The sequence below is a fragment of the Echiichthys vipera genome (genome assembly GCF_963691815.1).
Source record: "Echiichthys vipera genome assembly, chromosome: 7".
Lineage (NCBI taxonomy): Eukaryota > Metazoa > Chordata > Actinopteri > Perciformes > Trachinidae > Echiichthys > Echiichthys vipera.
Genome location: NC_139832.1, coordinates 3,906,498 through 3,924,483, shown reverse-complemented (window position 1 = coordinate 3,924,483; position 17,986 = coordinate 3,906,498). Strand labels below are relative to the sequence as shown.

At 45.7% G+C, this 17,986-nt stretch overlaps 1 protein-coding gene across 2 annotated transcripts in view; it reads left to right on the top strand.

Annotated features, from left to right (window-relative positions):
* The window catches only part of met (MET proto-oncogene, receptor tyrosine kinase), an 83,028-nt gene extending 66,162 nt beyond the window's left edge, over positions 1-16,866 (top strand). The window contains exons 14-21 of one of the 2 annotated variants that reach the window (XM_083916530.1): positions 143-277; positions 1,986-2,246; positions 7,603-7,683; positions 9,695-9,876; positions 9,986-10,095; positions 11,515-11,680; positions 11,769-11,905; positions 15,217-16,866. In XM_083916530.1, coding sequence (XP_083772656.1) covers positions 143-277; positions 1,986-2,246; positions 7,603-7,683; positions 9,695-9,876; positions 9,986-10,095; positions 11,515-11,680; positions 11,769-11,905; positions 15,217-15,520 — 1,376 coding nt within the window. In that variant the 3' untranslated portion in view covers positions 15,521-16,866. The remainder of the gene's footprint in view (positions 1-142; positions 278-1,985; positions 2,247-7,602; positions 7,684-9,694; positions 9,877-9,985; positions 10,096-11,514; positions 11,681-11,768; positions 11,906-15,216) is intronic. The other variant, XM_083916531.1, reaches the window with a different exon arrangement.
* The last annotated feature ends 1,120 nt before the right edge of the window (positions 16,867-17,986 follow it).

The window sequence follows — 17,986 nt, the reverse complement described above, 5'->3', positions numbered from 1 at the left end:
GGTGTGCTTTTGCCTTTCTTAGTAATTCTCTCTCTCTCCCCCTCCCCTTTATCTTTCCTCTTCATTTCTCTCTCCATCACTTGTTTCCCTTCCCTTCCACGCGCTCCTTATCCCCTTATCCTCCCCCTTCCCTCTCCTTTAGATCTGTCTGAGGTGTGGTATGATGGCCGGGGTCACATCCAGCATCTGGACCGGCTGGCTAACGCGAGGAGCGTCAGCCCCACTAACGAAATGGTCTCCCACGAGTCGGTCGACTATAGAACAACCCTGCTGGAGGGTACGTCAACCACATAATCTCCCCCCCCCCCGTCCCACCTCCCTCCCTCCCTCCCTCCCTCCCTCCCATCTACCTGCTTCGCTCCCTGTGGGGCTGAACGCTGTGCTCGCGGTGCATGCCTTACATGTTCTGAACTAACACCTGTAGCCTTGAGGAAATGTAAGTTTATGAAAGGTGTTTGCTGTTGGATCAAAATCATCCATGTACCCACAACACGGCCGTAACTAATGAATTCATGTTTCCAAACACGCCGACACAGTATGTTAGAGTTATAATTAAGAGTAGAAGAGTCCCTACGCAGAAAACAAAGCACCTACAACGTAGTTAGTGAACCCAGAGTGTTTTAGCGCCTTACCTACTGGCCCCTGTACCAGCTCCTCTCATAGTAAAGTCCATTATGGTGGATTACCAAAGTCAATCCCAAAGGAAGGAGCCCATTGGTGCTTTGTTTTCTGTGTAGGGACTCTTCTCATGCTGCTGCAGAGGTTTGCTGTTATTTTCAGCAGCATTAGTGGTTAAAAAATACCTTTGAATGCCTTCAACGTACTGCCCCGAGCTAATCACTGTTAGCCACGTCTGGCTGTTAGCCACTCTCCCAGATTTCTCAGTTAAAGGTTGTTACACAAAAAAAAAACTGCCTCAATGGCTTATTTGATGATGTAATTGCCGAAAAGACCATGGGTTTAGGCGTTGCAATTCCACTTTAATGTCGGAAATAAACGGGTTGTGTTTTGCATAATACGCCCTGTGGATGCAAACACCTTTTGAGTGAAGCTCTGGGTTCTCTAACTACGTTGTTGGTGCTTCGTTTTGTGTGTAGGGACTCTTCTCATGCTGCTGCAGAGGTTTGCTGTTATTTTCAGCAGCATTAGTGGTTAAAAAAGACCTTTGAATGCCTTCACCGTACTGCCCCGAGCTAATCACTGTTAGCCACGTCCGGCTGTTAGCGACTCTCCAGGATCTATCCGTTAAAAGTTGTTACACAACAAAAAACTGTCTCGATGGCTTATTTGAGACAATGGGATGATTTATGCGCCGCAGTTACACTTTAATGTCGGTAATAACAGGTTGTGTTTTGCATATTACGCCCTGTGGATTCGGATTTGATCTGTAAGAAAGAGGAAAAGCAGTCGTTTTGATTAGTGAGACATGGGTGATTTGAGAGAGTGTGTGTCCTGTCCTCATAACTGAACAGGACGGTCTTCCTCATTTTCACTTCATTACTGACGTGATCCTCAGAGGCACCTGTGGTTCTGGTTTCCTCAGCCTGATTCCTCAGGGCATGCGGTGGTATTATGATCCTGGGTGAGATGGCTGAAGCAATTATTCCTGCTGCTAAAGGCTTCAAATCTGCGTAGATAGACTTACTAATGAACTAACACTGGTCCTCAGGGAGAGTCGGGCTGTACGATCAGTGGTAGAAAACTCCTACGCACTCCATATTTGAGCTCACCAGTTCTGTCTCGAGTCGTCTTTTCTGGATAAGGCTGAGATATTCTAGCGTGTCTTTGCACTCATCTTCTTTCCACGAACAGCAGCAGAGCGGAAATCAGAACCCTTGTTTTTCCAGCTCAGCTCTCCCCCATCGTAGCGTCTCGTTGCTCTCCGTCCCTTTCTGATCAAGTAATACACCTTGACCCTTTGGAGGCCCCCGCTGATACAGTCGCTGACCTTCCGCCCCCTCCCTCCCTCTCTTCTGCTTCACCAGATCAGGGCGCAGACAGGCCTGAGACGTGCCGGGGGGCTCCTGCTATCTACGGGGGCAACGGGGAGCTGCTGTCTCCCAGACTGGGGACACTGGGAGGTGGGCTGGGTGTGGGAATGGAGGGCGAGCTGGTGTCACCCTTGCTGATGGCCCCGGTCCACATCGACCCGTCCTGCCTCCACCCAGACCTGTTAACCGAGGTGCAGCACGTGGTGATCGCCAGGGAGCAGCTGCTGCTCCACCTCAACCAGGTCATCGGCAGAGGTCAGTCACAGCAATACTTTTTTATTTATTTATGAGATAGGACGGATAGGAAATGGGGGGGGGGTGACATGCAGCAAAGAGAAGTTCAGCCATCCGTGAGGAACTCGGAGTAGAGCCGCTGCTCCTTTGCGTTGAAAGGAGCCAGTTGAGGTGGTTCAGGATCATCTGGTAAGGATGAACCCTGGGCGCCTCCCTAGGGAGGTGTTCCAGGCACGTCCAGCTGGGAGGAGGCCTCGGGGAAGACCCAGGACCAGGTGGAGGGATTAGATCTCCACACCGGCCTGGGAACGCCTCAGGATCCCCCAGTTAGAGCTGGTTAATGTGGCCCGGGAAAGGGAAGTTTGGGGTCCCCTGCTAAAGCTGCTGCCCCCGCGACCCGACCCCTGATAAGAGGCTGAAGATGAGATGAGACGTGCAGCAAAGGGCCTCAAAGACCTTCAGCCTCTTTACATGGGGCGACTGCACTAACCACTGTACCACCGGCCGCCCCGCATCAAGATTTTTGACTGACTATGTTCTGTACCACAGGAGATGTAGTGGTTATGCTTTGTCTTTTGTAAAATATGAATTGGAAGTTGCTGTGGTATTACAACACTGCATAAGTGTGTGTGTTCTCGTACGGCTCATCCTAGCTACCCACTTCTTCTTCTGCTTATTCTAAACCAGGGCACATGTAGAATGAATCTCTTCCAGGCAGAAAGGGGACTTTTATTTCCGGGAAGGGGGCTGCTGGCTAATGTGCAAAAGCAAAGCAGACATTTAGTTGACAAAGTAACGTACAACGATCCAGCTGATACACATTACTGCGTAAAAGCTTTTTCTTTCCATGTCGTTCTTTTATCTCAGTCCAAAATATCAAGCCTCAAATTAAACAAATCAATCACAACGCAACAATCGATTTAGCAACAAAACAGGTTCTGCGGACTGAAACTACAGCTTATCATAAATACCCTTCTTATATTTAAATTATTGGCATCATTTTAACTAAAGAGTTGCAAACAATAAAGAAAAAATACATTTCCTTACGTTGGAAATAGGTAATTAAACAAATATTACATGTGGCAGGTTTGCTTCTTTGCTGTATTTGCTGCTGATCACCTCATATTTCCATATTTCTTTGAACCTGTGAATTTAGTGACACATTTTCAGATCCTCATCAAGATTATTAATCCATAAATTCACGCCTTTTACAGACATAACTCTATTTTTCCTATTGGTTCAATCCTTTATTTGTTAGGGACGGTGCACGTTAATGAACGATAACAACGTATCACTGTAAAAGTGCCGGATTATAGCAAAGATGCTAATTTGCATCCGTAGTCCCTACTTAAATAAATGGAAAAAATAGAAATACTACTAATTAATAAATAAAATACAAATAGAAGAGACACAAGAAGACACACCGCACAATACATGACATACTCAGGGGGACGCCAGACCCACACGGGATAAAACAATGAAATAAAACGTCATGTGCAATATGAAACAGTCGAGTCAGTGGTCACACTTTTGATTTGACTTCTAAACATATATTTAAAACTGAGAAATCGATAAATCCACGTATCAGTGCGGCAACAACAGAACGTATTTAGTGCATGTGCCGAGGATATCATTCAATCATTCATTCATCTTCAACCGCTTATCCCGGGGTCGGGGTCGCGGGGGGCTGGAGCCGATCCCAGCTGACATTGGGCGTGAGGGGTCCACCCTGGACAGGACGCCAGTCTATCACAGGACACATAGAGACGAACAGAGACAGACAACCATTCACACCTACGGGTGATTTAGAGTCATCAATGAACCGAACACCTGCACGTCTTTGGACTGTGGGAGGAAACCGGAGAACCCGGAGAAAACCCACGCAGACACGGGGACAACATGCAAACTCCACACAGAAGGGCCCCAGTCGGGATGCGAACCTGGACTGGAACCCTCTCGCTGTGAGGCGACAGTGCTAACCACCACACCACCGGGTAGCCCATGTGCCGAGGATACTCATAGGATAACACTGTAGCGTGGAGAATACAGCTTTGGATGTTCATTGTCATAAATAACAGTAAGAACTACTTAAGTTTAGGCAACAAAAACACTTGGTGAGGGTTTGGAAAAGATTATGGGTCGGTTTAAAACGAGACACGGACAGGAGTCGGTTAACTTAAAAAAGTCACCACTGACACCCCGACCCTCGTCCTTAGGTGGCGTTCGGCGCTCTTATACAACGTCACCTTATTTCCATGTTTGCTCCGGTAAATATAGGCTGTTATAAACACAGTATAACTCTCAATAAGCTCGATTTCAGTACATTTCTGTAACTTTTCTTATACTTTATTGCAAGAATCAGTAAATCGTGCTCCCGCTTTCAATATTAAATACACGTTTGTATTAAAAAAAAGCAAAAATACGCAACCACGCTTAAAAAAGAGACACAGAAAATGATTAATTGCTAATAAAAACAAACGTTTTAGTTGTATTTGATTCTAGGCTTTACATCCAATACGTTTAGCATCCAGCGCCTTACAAGTTAATGTGCCGAAAAGGGGAATTAATGACAAAATCTCAGTTACAGTGCGGCTGATGTGGAGTGATACTGTTATCCAGCGAGCTCAGATTGAATTTGAGATTCACGTAAAGCTCTACAAAAGCTAAAGTCGCCCCACAGAGAGCGTAATTGCCTACTTTATCGAACCGCAAGCTTGACATAGCAGACACAAAATCACCTTACATTGTGCCGCTTAATTAGTCGGGTCAGACCCCCGGATCAAATTCAACATCAAGAGAAGAGAGACCCCCTGAAAACCGCCCTCTGCCCCCTCGGCTGAATTATCCCCTGAAGAAAAAAAGGGTCTGGATTTGGAGGCAGGATTTTTTTAAAGTGGCGTAGGATGATTTGTTCACAGCTAGTCTTCCCAGGCTCCATTGTTTGCGAGTGGTAATCCAACACCCTCAGCCATCTGCGAGGACGTGATAGGAGAACGCCGCGCTCATTTTTAGTCCTGCGCCCCCCCCCCCTCCCAGTCTGGGGCGAGCCCCTCTTGTCCCCCTCTATAATTCAATAAAATGCGCAATAACTCAAGGGGGTTTGGCGTAGGCTATTAGCTCGTGAGGCATTAATGAATACAGCTTCATACTGGGTTACTGGAGGGGCAGATTTAGTGTTAGGGTGATGGTAACTTTAGAAAATTAGCTGTTGAGGGTGTAAAAAACACACACACACACACACACGTCAGACAGAAAACCAGACAGACGTATAAAAAGCTGCATACAAAATCTGAAACCTTCTGGATCCTTCTGCTGTGTCAGTGGACAGGAATATTTTCATCGAATGTCTGCAACTGCTGTGATCACGGAGCCAACTGGCAGGACACGTGATCTTAATCGTAGTGGCTCTGTCAAGAAAACGAGGCTTCAACAAGCCAAGATAGAAATTTAAAGAATTGCACAATATCCAAAAAATGGCGTTCGATGCCCTGCTGCAAAGCTGCGTCGGCCGTTCAGATCGGTGCCATACAGCTGTTACCATTTACGGGCAAGATGTTGAAAATGTGGTCCATGAGTACATTCAAGTCATGATCATTGGTCAAGTATGTTCACATCTACAAGGATTTGGAGTCTTGTCAGTAGCTCTCAGTGCACTTCTGTGCAGAGCCAAAATAAACGCACATGCTGAGCTGATGTTCCTGGTGAAGGTCAGGTGGTGCTGCTGCCGCTACAGTGTCTCCAGTGATGTGAAAGTTAAAGTGTGCGGTCGATCTGCTCATGCCCCGGGAAGGCTACAGTATCAGCACATTTTACAAATATTTAAATGTGTTGCAGCAAGGCTTGTGAACGCATCACTGGTTTACAGGGTGCAGGTAGTGCAGGTGCAAAGTTCACCCACCAAAAGAAAAATCCAATCACGGTAGTAGCACTCAAAGTGGCCTTCAGATAAAGCATAAAAATGCTAATTTTTTTAGAGCTGGTGTTTGGTTTGTCTGTTCTGGGCTTCTGTAGAAACCATAGACTGTATAAAATATGGACGTAGCGTCTCCGTCGAGTTCTGTTCTCTCAACTTGATCCAGTCGTCCTCGCCTACGGGAGTTGCCATCTTGTCAGACTTTGACTCCGCCTCATTTCCTCTTACCAAAAAAGGGCATGTATGTGACGTTGGGGGGAGGGGCGTACGTCCATCTGGCTGACGTTTACCTCCGAGGGGAAGTGAGGGCCAGAGGCTAGCTGTCACTCAAGAGACCACGCCCCTAATTATTCATAAACTTTAACCTCCAATAAAATACAAACTATCCTGGTACAAAAAAAATTCACCCCCCTCAGTGTTGCCATAGAGATATGACCTAAACATACAGACTAGAATGCTTTTTACCTTAAATAGGTTTAATTAAATTAAATAAGTGTAATTTCTGGCACTTTTGTATTGGATTGACCAGGAAGTCGCTGTGGTCGGGGCTTGGTAGAAACATGGCAGCGCAACCATAGCCTTTTTAAAATATGGATGTACATCTCTCTCTCTGAAGCCACCCATCTGTTTCTGAGGAGCCAAAATGATGCTCAATGTGGGCAGCTCCTGGTGGCCATCGCCATCTTGGCCGTGCACGACTCCACCTAACGCCTCACTAATCTAAAAAATAGGTAAAGAGGTGGAGCGTAGACTTAGCCTAGCCCACAGGTCTCCTTTGACGGCACACACCCGTTCCTCAAAGCTGCGAGCCCCTACTCATGCAGAACTTTAAACCTTAATATAATTAATACGTGTGAGTTATATACGTTGGGAGTAAAGTTAGCTGTAGAGACCAAAAGCCTTTTTTGTACCCGGCTCTAAACATGTTTATTTCTGTTTTATATTCAGGCGTTTTTACATGGGGGTCTGTGCTGATTGGCTCTAATTTGGATTCAACCTGAGAGTGGCCGTTTGAGGAACTGTTGTGGTGGTAGTAGTAGTGCAAAGGTTGCCACTTAGGTGTAACATGGTGGTCTGTGCGTCAGGACCCTGTTCATATGCATAAAGAAGGAAACCACGATTCTAAGTTTCAGGTCATTTTACACTCATGAAAAGCATTTCTGCCATTAGATCTCTGTAAATCCTACACACCGGTCCATTAACATTCTGAGGTACCGACTGATCCCGGCTGCTATTGTTCACCTGTTTCACAGCTGGACCTCATTGTCACGACGACTGAAAGTGCATCTCGTGTGTCACTTTCCCAAATAGTCTTCTTTCAGAGAGGCTTATTTTGTGCGGGGTGTAAAAAAAATACAAAACACTTATTTGGAGGAACTTTACAGGTTCGGACAAGCTGTTGAATTCAACAATGCTGACTAATGCTGACTAATTCTGACGACCACATCGTGTTGTAACCTGCAGGTCACTTTGGCTGTGTTTTCCACGGGACTCTGCTGGAGCCAGACGGGCAGAAGCAGCACTGTGCAGTCAAGTCCCTGAACCGTAAGTACAAAGCCACGTTTGGTGAAATAGGTTGGCTAAAAAAACAACTTTAGAAATCCGATGATGCAAGAACAAAGTCACGAAGTGTGTGACCATAAAAGGTCGTTTTCCTGCTACACCCTGCTTCACATTGATCATTTTTACACACATTCCTCGCACATTGCTATTAACAGCCTCATTACCATTAAAACTTCTAAAAACTAATTTTTAATGTTGCTTTAATTGTGTTCTCATTCATTCATACATTCATCTCGCGGGTGGGGGGGGGGGGGATGGGTTTGGAGCCGATCCCAGCTGACATCGGGTGTGAGGCGGGGTACACCCTGGACAGGACGCCAGTTTATCACAGGACACATAGAGACGAACAGAGACAGACAACCATTCACACCTACGGGTGATTTAGAGTCATCAATGAACCGAACACCTGCACGTCTTTGGACTGTGGGAGGAAACCGGAGAACCCGGAGAAAACCCACGCAGACACGGGGAGAACACCTAAAAATCTATTATATTATATAGTGTGTTTAAAAGCGTGCAGTCTTGTAAAAAAGGCTACTTGTTGACTGAACTTTGGGCTGTATGTATTTAACAAAATGCTCCCAACGTCCGACTTAAAGTGACATTTTATGTTGTTGGGTTTTTTTTTTTGATAGCATCTGCGGACTCCCTCTTTATGACTCACACTCAAACGCACCATTTGTTATTCAGTGTCCCCCTCAGAACACACACTCAACACACACTCGTTGTCCAAACATGCTCACGTCCGACCATAATTATTCCATCCGACATCCGCTGATATTGAATACTCATTGTATGATATCACGACGCTCCAATAGCATTAAGGATCTCATCTCATCAGGGCCTTGAATCCTTTTTCGGCTTGAGCTGATGGTGATGAATGGGCGTCCGATGGTGAGGACGGCATTAGGGTCCCCCCTAATCGTGTAACCTGTCACTTGCACCGGGGAGATTGATGCTGGAGTAATACGGTGGAAAGCTCAGCGGCGTCACGAGGACACACTCTGCGCGGGGTTCTGTCCTTTGGGATTTGAACCTTTTTATTAGGTTTAGTGATTTCTGAGGGCACCATGTCATTAGTATTGTGGTGCTTTGTTGTATTTAAGACCTTTTATACTGATTTTACTGTCACTAAGACAAGTAGTTGGTATTTCCAGTGTGATGGAGAAAACTATCCACACAGCAATGACGTCATTTTCATCTTTCGGTTCAAATTGAGGCTCTGAAACCAAATGTCATCTCTTTCCATCTTCTGGGGGTCTAACCTCGGCTGAAGGCCAGTCAAATGGTTTCTCCGATCATAAAGAGCTTCCATCTGTAAACCAGATTACGGCAGAGGCAGCGGGGCTAAAGTGCAGGACAGCAGAGGCAGGGAGGCAATTGGCAAATGGGGGTTTGGCGTGGGTCAGGTCTGGGTGAGGGTATTCAGGGAGGGTTTTTTTTGCTTGATTGCCATGATCATCTTTTTTCCCAAAGGTTCATAAAGAATGACCTTCCTGCTGATGTGTAGTTGCTTCACGTCCTCCGTTGAAGATCTCTTCCTGTCTTTTAGAATCAGGATCAGCAACCCCCATTAAAGCCAGATTCAAAGATGATAACACTGGGAATATCGGAGGCATTTAGTCCCGTCAATGAAGAACTATCTGCCACATTACACCTAGAGAGGATCAGGTTCATCTTGAATGATAAACTGAAGCATGTTTTTAAAAGTATGGTCGCCTTTTATTGCTTTTCTTGAACAATACACGACTTTAACTCAAAATGACTTGGAAGTGCGGATGCTTGGGTGGGTTAACGGGGATATCTCCCCCCTTTTCTGTCTCTTCCCTTTGTCTCTCTCTTTATATTTGATTTAGAAAAAGTGCTCAAATTGCAGCTCTTCACTAAGCTGTAAATTGCTGTATCGACTCTGGTTTCTTTACTTGCTCTTGGATGTGACCCCATCTACAAAAGGTGAATGTTTATCTGTTTGTTCTTCACATTTTGCACGTAGGCATCACAGATCTGGAAGAGGTGTCCCAGTTCCTGAAGGAGGGGATCATCATGAAGGACTTCAGCCACCCCAACGTTCTCTCTCTGCTGGGAATCTGCCTGCCGCCAGAGGGCTCGCCACTGGTGGTTCTGCCCTACATGAAACACGGCGACCTGCGCAACTTCATCCGCGATGAAGGACATGTACGGGCACACACACGGGACACGTGCATGCTGTGATTGCAGTACTTTTTGAGACATACAGTATATATACTATACATCCATCCATACTGATGGTTGTTTGTACCCACAGAACCCAACAGTGAAGGACCTGATGGGCTTCGGACTGCAGGTGGCCAGAGGGATGGAGTATCTGGCCAGCAAGAAGTTTGTCCACAGAGACCTAGCAGCCAGGAACTGCATGTGAGTTTGCATCTATTCATTCAATATCCCAAGTATGTAACATATAGAGAGAGAGAGAGCTAGCTCCAGTAGATGAGAAAAACATGGAATATTTTAGATTTACGGCTGGAAAGGGAAGAGAAGGGAAAAGGAAAAGCTGCGTAAGAGTTTAGAAAGAATACAAGACAGTACATTAAGAAAGGGATAATGCATGATACGGTGTCTATTATGAGGGATTAATGGATAGCGGGGAGGCCAGAACCATCCAAATCTAAATGAATGGTCCTTTGGCAAATAACCGTTGTATGTGGAGGATAATGCCCTTCGTGGCAGGGCTATAGTGAAGACCAAGACCAAGATCAGTCAAGTCCAAGACAAGACAGACTCCAAAGCCAGTTGAGACCGAGTCCAGAGTCCCTTTCGAGATCACAAAAGCATAAAGTATTTCTAATGCTACTAAGGAAGGATTAAAGCGTAATTCCGGTGTAAAATCATCCCAAGGTCTATTTCGGTAATTTTGGTCATGAAGTAAGCCATTGTGACAATTTTCTTACGTGTATGAACGATTAACTGAGAAATCCAGTAGAGTCGCTACAACACCGACAGTGGCCGGCTGTTAGCTAACACTGATTAGCTCGGGGCAGCATGGTGAAAGCATTAAAACGCCTTTTTTAACCACTAATACTGCTCAAAACAACAACAAAGCTCTGCAGTAGCATGATAAGAGTCCTTACACATTAACCAAAGCACCAACAACGTAGTTAGTGAACCCAGAGTTTATTAAAAGAGGGTTTTGAAAGACTTACCTACTGGCCCCTGTACCAGCTCCTCTCATAGTAAAGTCCATTCAAGTGGTCTACCAAAGTCAATCCCAAAGGAAGGAGCCCATTGGTGCTTTGGTGAATGTGTCATTGTCATGTTATCATGCTACTGCAGAGGTTTGATGTGATCATGAGCAGTATTAGTGGTTAAAAAAGCCCTGAGCTAATCGGTGTTAGCCACATCCGGCTGTTAGCTGGCCTACCGGATTTCTCTGTTAATTGTTCATACACAAAATAATTGCCTCAATGGCTTACCGAAAACGACCGTGGGATGATTTAACATGGGATATATGCTTTATGGCGTCAGGATGGATGCAAAGAATTTAGGCAACGTTCTTTACAAATGATCCCGAATCAGCAGACAGGAACAGTTTGACCAGTTCCTAATAGCTAAATCCAAATGCAATACTTTAAAAACTGGACTCTGGACTGAGTCTGGACTCAGCCCACATCAAGGTGTCCATGATCAGGAATAATGACCTCCCTGTTGTCCATTAATCCCTAATATTGGACACCCTATCATGGATTATTCCTTACTTAATGGACACCTTGCAGTCAATCAGAATGGCGTATTCACCAAGACCAAGGTATAAAAAAGTGAATTTTTCTTATTTGTCAGGCTGGATGAGAGCTACACCGTGAAAGTGGCAGACTTCGGACTCGCTAGAGACGTTTACGATAAAGAATATTACAGCGTCCACAACAAGAGCGGAGTCAAGCTGCCCGTCAAGTGGATGGCTCTGGAGAGTCTGCAGACGCACAAGTTCACCACCAAGTCAGACGTGGTGAGGACTGGTTACTAAAAAATGTGATGTACATAACTTAAGATCTTAGTAAAAAGAGATAATAGTGGGAGTTCTCTCTTTCCTATAGTGGTCGTTTGGCGTGTTGCTATGGGAACTGATGACCCGTGGAGCCCCACCTTATTCGGATGTGAACTCCTTCGACATCACCGTGTTCCTCCTGCAGGGGAGGAGGCTGCTGCAGCCCGAGTTCTGCCCTGACGCCCTGTAAGTGCACACACACACACGCACACACACACACACACACACACACACGCATGCATATATATATATACACAGATATGTACTTACCTGTCATTCACCTCCTCGGCTCAGTTAGTGTGAGTGATATACTAAGAGCTGCTAAATGCATCAAGGAGGGAGTGCTGGAGTGAAATCAGGAGAGAGCAGAAGGGGGGGAAGGTGGCGGTGAAAGAGCTGTATAAGCACTGGAAGTCATAAATAAAAACCACTCAAGTTTGGATCGTCCATCATCTGATTCAGCAACAGTCCGAAACACACTTTCGCAGCCGAGCGTTACATCTCATCACGGCTGCGGGTCAAATAAAAGACACCGTTCTTCCTTCACCGCAAAAACACAGAGCAAGTTTCAAATTGAAATCTTTTTTTTTTCAGAGAGAACAATGTTGGCAGCGCTAAGATCTGTCGACGGAGGGTTTTATTTTAGTTTTCTTTGGAACTGTGCACATCACAGTTGGCCAGGTAACATATGCCATGCTGTGTCGGAGCTTGAGTCACATACTTTAGGAGGAAATGATCTTCTTTTCTATCTTCTGATTCTACGCAATGAGCTGCTCCATGCACCCATGCATGGGCCCAATCGGGGCCCATTAAAGGTGGAATATGGAGAAAGAGCAGAAAACCGCCATCTAGTGTCACACGATCGCAGTGGGGTTGCCAGGTTCGTGTCAGTGTGTCAAGCGAGGAGACAGGAGACCGGAGTCTGTTTGAGCCTGTTCGAACCCGTCCCCTCCGGCAAATCGCACCATAAAAACAAATATTGCAGAGGAGTTTGACTGACAGTTAGCGTTAGCCGTTAGCATTAGCCGTTACTGCTAAGTAAACATGAAAGTTAGCTTACTGATCAAGGAGAAACGTAGCCATTTGGGCGTGCGTTTTAATGCCGTTGAACTCCTTTCTCTCAGTCCATGGAGTGAATGCTCGGCCTATAGTGACTCTGGTTGTTGCCCGTCTCCGCTCACTCAGCTGCTGGGACAAATAAAGCAGCTGCATGATTGGCAAACTCCATTTCACCCAGTGCCAGCCTACAGTAGCTGCACCCAACAACAGGCAAACCTGGCAACCCACACTGCTATTGGCTGCTACAATGTAAACAGAACGAGACAGAAAGTCATTGTCAAACCCGTCAAAAATGCTTTAAAATATTAATTCAGACTAAATATATACATTTTTATGGAAAAACAATACTTTACTTACTTTATTAAAATATAGCGTTTCATTAAGATTCTACATATTCAACCTTTAAATGCACCGAGAAGCTCGCAGGGTAAAGTCTGTTTAATGTTCACGCACAGCTCCGTCAGGTAATATCGAGATAATTTCAGGTTTCCCAGTGCAGTTGTGAGCTTTACTCACTGAATTGTCCTCATCCATTAAACTCTGACCCAGCGGTGCTGTACGCCAAGTGTGATCTCACACAGCGCCGATAACATCATGAGGTACGCTCTGTAGTGTGTGTGGAAATAAGAGGGGAGTGGGAGTGTTCAGGTGAGGGAGGGAGAGAGGGAGGCAGAGGCCCAAAGTTCCCAAAGCTGTAAATTAAACGGAGACATCAGGGGGGTGATGCACGTCCCGCGCAACATTCTCGCAATTCTTCACTCCTGATCGCTCACGGGGCGTTCTGGTGATAGCGGTCGCTGGCAGATACCTGGGACGTGTCGTCATGGGGGACGTTTTTTCTTTATTTTTAACAATGATAGGGTAAAGAGAAATCATAACGACAATAACAGAGACGTCAGCTGGTGACAGGGTGGATATTTTTGTTCCAAAAATGATTGATGGCGTGAAAGTTATCGTCGAGACACGTTGAAATAATAATCAGTTGGGAGACCTTTTCGTTTCACCTTCGAGGGAGGAACAACTTTACAGCATGTTTGCGGACAACCGAGTGATGAAATGAACCGTTAATATGTATCTGTGGGAGCGTTTCAGAAGGAAGCCCCTCCTGATAAAGTTAAAAAACATAAAGCTGCCTCTTAAAGCGGCTCAGAGGTGATTTATAACGGTTGCATGGGAAAACTCCGCGAGAGGAGAAGCAGGAGTCAAAGCGCGTCACAAGTGAAATTACAACAAGAGGAAAACTAAATGAATAACGCAAAATTTAGTGATGAAGGAAGAACTCAGATGTGTAAAAGTAGTAGTGTAAGAGTAGAAATAGTAAAATCTTACTTTAGTAAAAGGATCAAAGTGTAATTAAAGCACCAATCATCATTTCAGAATAATATATATTGATGCATTCATGTGTTCATCAGTCTAATGTTGCAGCTGATGAAGCATGTTACTTGTCTGTTGTATATTGTTTGTCATCTCTTTATATAAATTTATATAAATATAGTTTAGTATATTCAGTGTAGTCAATTCTTATATGGTGTATTCTATATATATATATATTATTTGCCATTGTATTGAGCTATTTTAATTCCTTTTATTTGTTTAATGACGTACATTTTTTTCTTCTAATGTTGACTGAAATGTTTACTGTTTCCGTGCAATACTTGGTTCCATTTCGTCGTCTTTAAAATACACTTTTATTTTGAAATTCCTTGTTTTATATTTAGTCTTTTTATTTAAAAAGAACATATCTTTTTTTACCCATTTAAATAAGTCTGGAAGAGCTCAAAATACTATTGTCAAATCTTAATTTAAACGGCTTTTTGTGGGTTCGTTCTAAATGTATTTAAGTTAAAAGTTCAGATAATATCGTCTCGGAGCGATGGCCGACTGCTTAATCGAACGGAATTGAATTTGTGTCAGCAAATATCGTATTGTTGTCCAAATATGACCCTCCTTCTTTTTTCTATGTCCCAACAGGTGCACATAAAATCACCTCAGAACCGCCGTAGGCCTCGTGCTCGTACACGTGCGCACGCTCGTGCTCGTACACGTGCAAACGTGCTTTACAAAAGCCCACCTCTCCCAAACGCTCCGTGCACGGCAAGCGTGTTGCAACTAGGCGCGGCACGGTTGCACTCACACTGGTCAAACAAACTAGACTTTAGCCGTGAAACCTGTTTGGGCACGGGACAGATGAACAGTGTGAGTGCGCCCTAAGTGATAGTTCTGATCATTTTCATTATCAGGTTATTTGTGGGCTTCTTTTTATAAACTTATGAATTGTTTAGTCTATAAAACGACGTATAAAACAACATGATATCTTTTTTACAACAGTCCAAAACCACCATGAATTCAGTTTTCATTGATATAAAAACACATCACAGCAGTAAACATTCAAATGTGAGAAGCAGGAAAAAGACGCGTGTCCTCTCCTCTCCCTGCAGTTACACGGTGATGATCGAGTGCTGGCACCCGAAGCCCGAGCGCCGGCCCTCCTTCTCCGAGCTGGTGTCCCGCATCTCCGCCATCTTCTCCAACTTCAGCGGGGAGCACTACGTCCTGCTCAACACCACCTACGTCAACATCGAGAAGATGAGCCCTTACCCCTCCCTCTTTTCCACCTCCACCTCCTCCACCAGCACCAGGGTGTCCTTCTCTTCGTCCTCCTCGTCCGACCCCTCCACCTCCGCGTCCCTGCCGACCCAGTCCCCCCTCTTTTGCCACGTGGAGCGAGACTGCTGCACCTGAGAGAAGAAGACGGAGCGATGGCGGGCGGGGGGGGAGAAAAAGACTCAGATCGAGACAAAGAGCGAGGGAGAAAGCAGTGAGGGGGATGAAGAACTACTGTATGAACTTGCCAAACACTGGACACCGTATGCTGAGGAAAAAGACGGAGCTTTGACGGCTCGCTCGATGTACATTACCGTCTCCGGACGAGCGGGGTGCTCTGTGAACTATCAGGGCCGACCTTATCGACTCTTCTGACCTTCCATTGACCCCGGTGAACGTGAGGTCAGCCTTCCTGCATCCGCCAAGAGACAATTACAAGGCGCAGGAACTCCTCCTGGAAGATTCCCGGCAGACAAAGCCACAGAAGCACAGCGCTATTCATCAAATACCCAAACCAATCATTGACTGCTGTACCCGCAGAGGGCAGGATAGACTTCCTGCTCCCGCTCCTCTGTGGATGGCGCGTGCTTCGATTACGCGGACGTGGACCGGACCTTTTATTTTCCCACTGTCTGTAATGCGAATGTTTTGACAAATGACCGCATATTGTGTCATACAGTAGAAAACGTCACGCCTACTGCGCCTGGGGCGAGTAAACCGAGGCATTAAGTGCAGAGGTCGAGGAAGGGCGGCGGAGGTGTAAGGTGGGATGCGCGGGGGGGGAACCCCCTGCCTGTGTGCAGTTCACTGGATGCTTTATTTGTATAATTACAATTCTGACGATTAGCTTTAGACGTGCTCGGAGGGGGAAACAGCTTTCAGACGCACGGCGACTCACCTGTGGAATCCACAGGTGTTTCCGAGTGAAAAGGGTCCGGGGTTTTTTTTTTTAATGTTATTTCATCGTGTCGAAACAGTGCATCTCTAGAAAACATGCACACGCCTGGAAGCTTTGAGGTTTCTATGGGAAGAAGAAGGAGTAGAACAAATGATCCTTGTCCCGGTGTTTTCTCCTGTCAGTTGACGAACTGTCCCGGCTGCTTACTTAACGTAAGAACTTGCGTTTTATTGGCAGAGAACAAGCCGATATCTGATAAAATAATACCCACACATGACAGTTTTCAACTCACCCACACACCCGAGAGTTCATCCTCGACATGTCGTTAATATCTTTTAGTCGAAACTCAAACAAAGAGCTTGTTGTCCTATTTTTTTTCTCACTAAGAGCTTCAAGAAAAACGTCTACGTCGAAGTGTCCCTGTGTTCATTCATTCATTCATCTTCAACCGCTTGTCCCTGTTGGGGGCGCAGGGGGGGTTCGATCCCAGCTGACATTGGGCGTGAGGCGGGGTACACCCTGGACAGGACGCCAGTCTATCACAGGACACATAGAGACGAACAGAGACAGACAACCATTCACACCTACGGGCGATTTAGAGTCATCAATGAACCGAACACCTGCACGTCTTTGGACTGTGGGAGGAAACCGGAGAACCCGGAGAAAACCCACGCAGACACGGGGACAACATGCAAACTCCACACAGAAGGGCCCAGCCAAGATGCGTTCGAAACCCAGAGTGTGTTGTTGCGTGACATCTGCATGTCACTGTAACTTTAAGACGACTGTGCATCGAGTCCTTATGAAGAAATGTTTTATTGTTAAAAGGCTGTTTCGGTGTGTTTGCAAATTTTTGCTTTTTAACCACAACTCTTGTACAAATTGCATTTCTGTGGATATTTTGAAGCACGGCGTGCAGTTTCTCCTCCGTGCAGCCGCCGGCTTCCATTCACTTCAGACATGAAAACCAGATTCTCGCTTGACTTGTGTCCTCCGTCACAGTCAACGCGCCGTCTCCGTACAGCTTTGTCAGTTACATTTTCTTCACTCAATCACTTCCTGAAAAGAATGGAAACTAATGGCTAAACAACATTTCCTCAGAACACATTAGCGTGGTTCACTGAGTGCTGAGCTGTGATGCAAATTAAACACAAGTTGTTGTAAATGTGCTTAAACTTGCAAACCACCGCTGAGGTCGTGCCCCCTTTTACCTTCGCTCTGTGTAGCAGATTATGTTTTAGTGTTGTTTTTTATCTGAATGGCTGCTGATGTGACTGGGCCATTGACGGACAGGAATGAATGTTTGCTATGACAAGAAAAAATTGCTGTACTATATTTTTGTATCGATGTTGAGCCTCTTCTTTTAAACCTGGTCCCGTCTGAAGACCAGCGGTGAGTGAATAATAGTGCCACGAACAACGAACAAAGCCGCCTAATTAACCTTCTGCTTTCTAGACGAACCACTGCCATTTTGTAAATAGAGCCGAGGGATCGCAGAGGATCTGTGTGGGGGATTTGCAGCGTGCGGGGGTCACGCGTCTGTCTGATAAACAGGCGGGCGTACGCTCACGCCGCTCCCGATCCTTACCGCGAGAGCAACGCGCCAACCGCAAAGAAGGTTGAGCGGAATGACCTCCCGCCAATGACTGCTGTCGCTTTGATCGTGTGATTCTCCACCACTTTGTCTGTGCTTAACACTGTCTGTT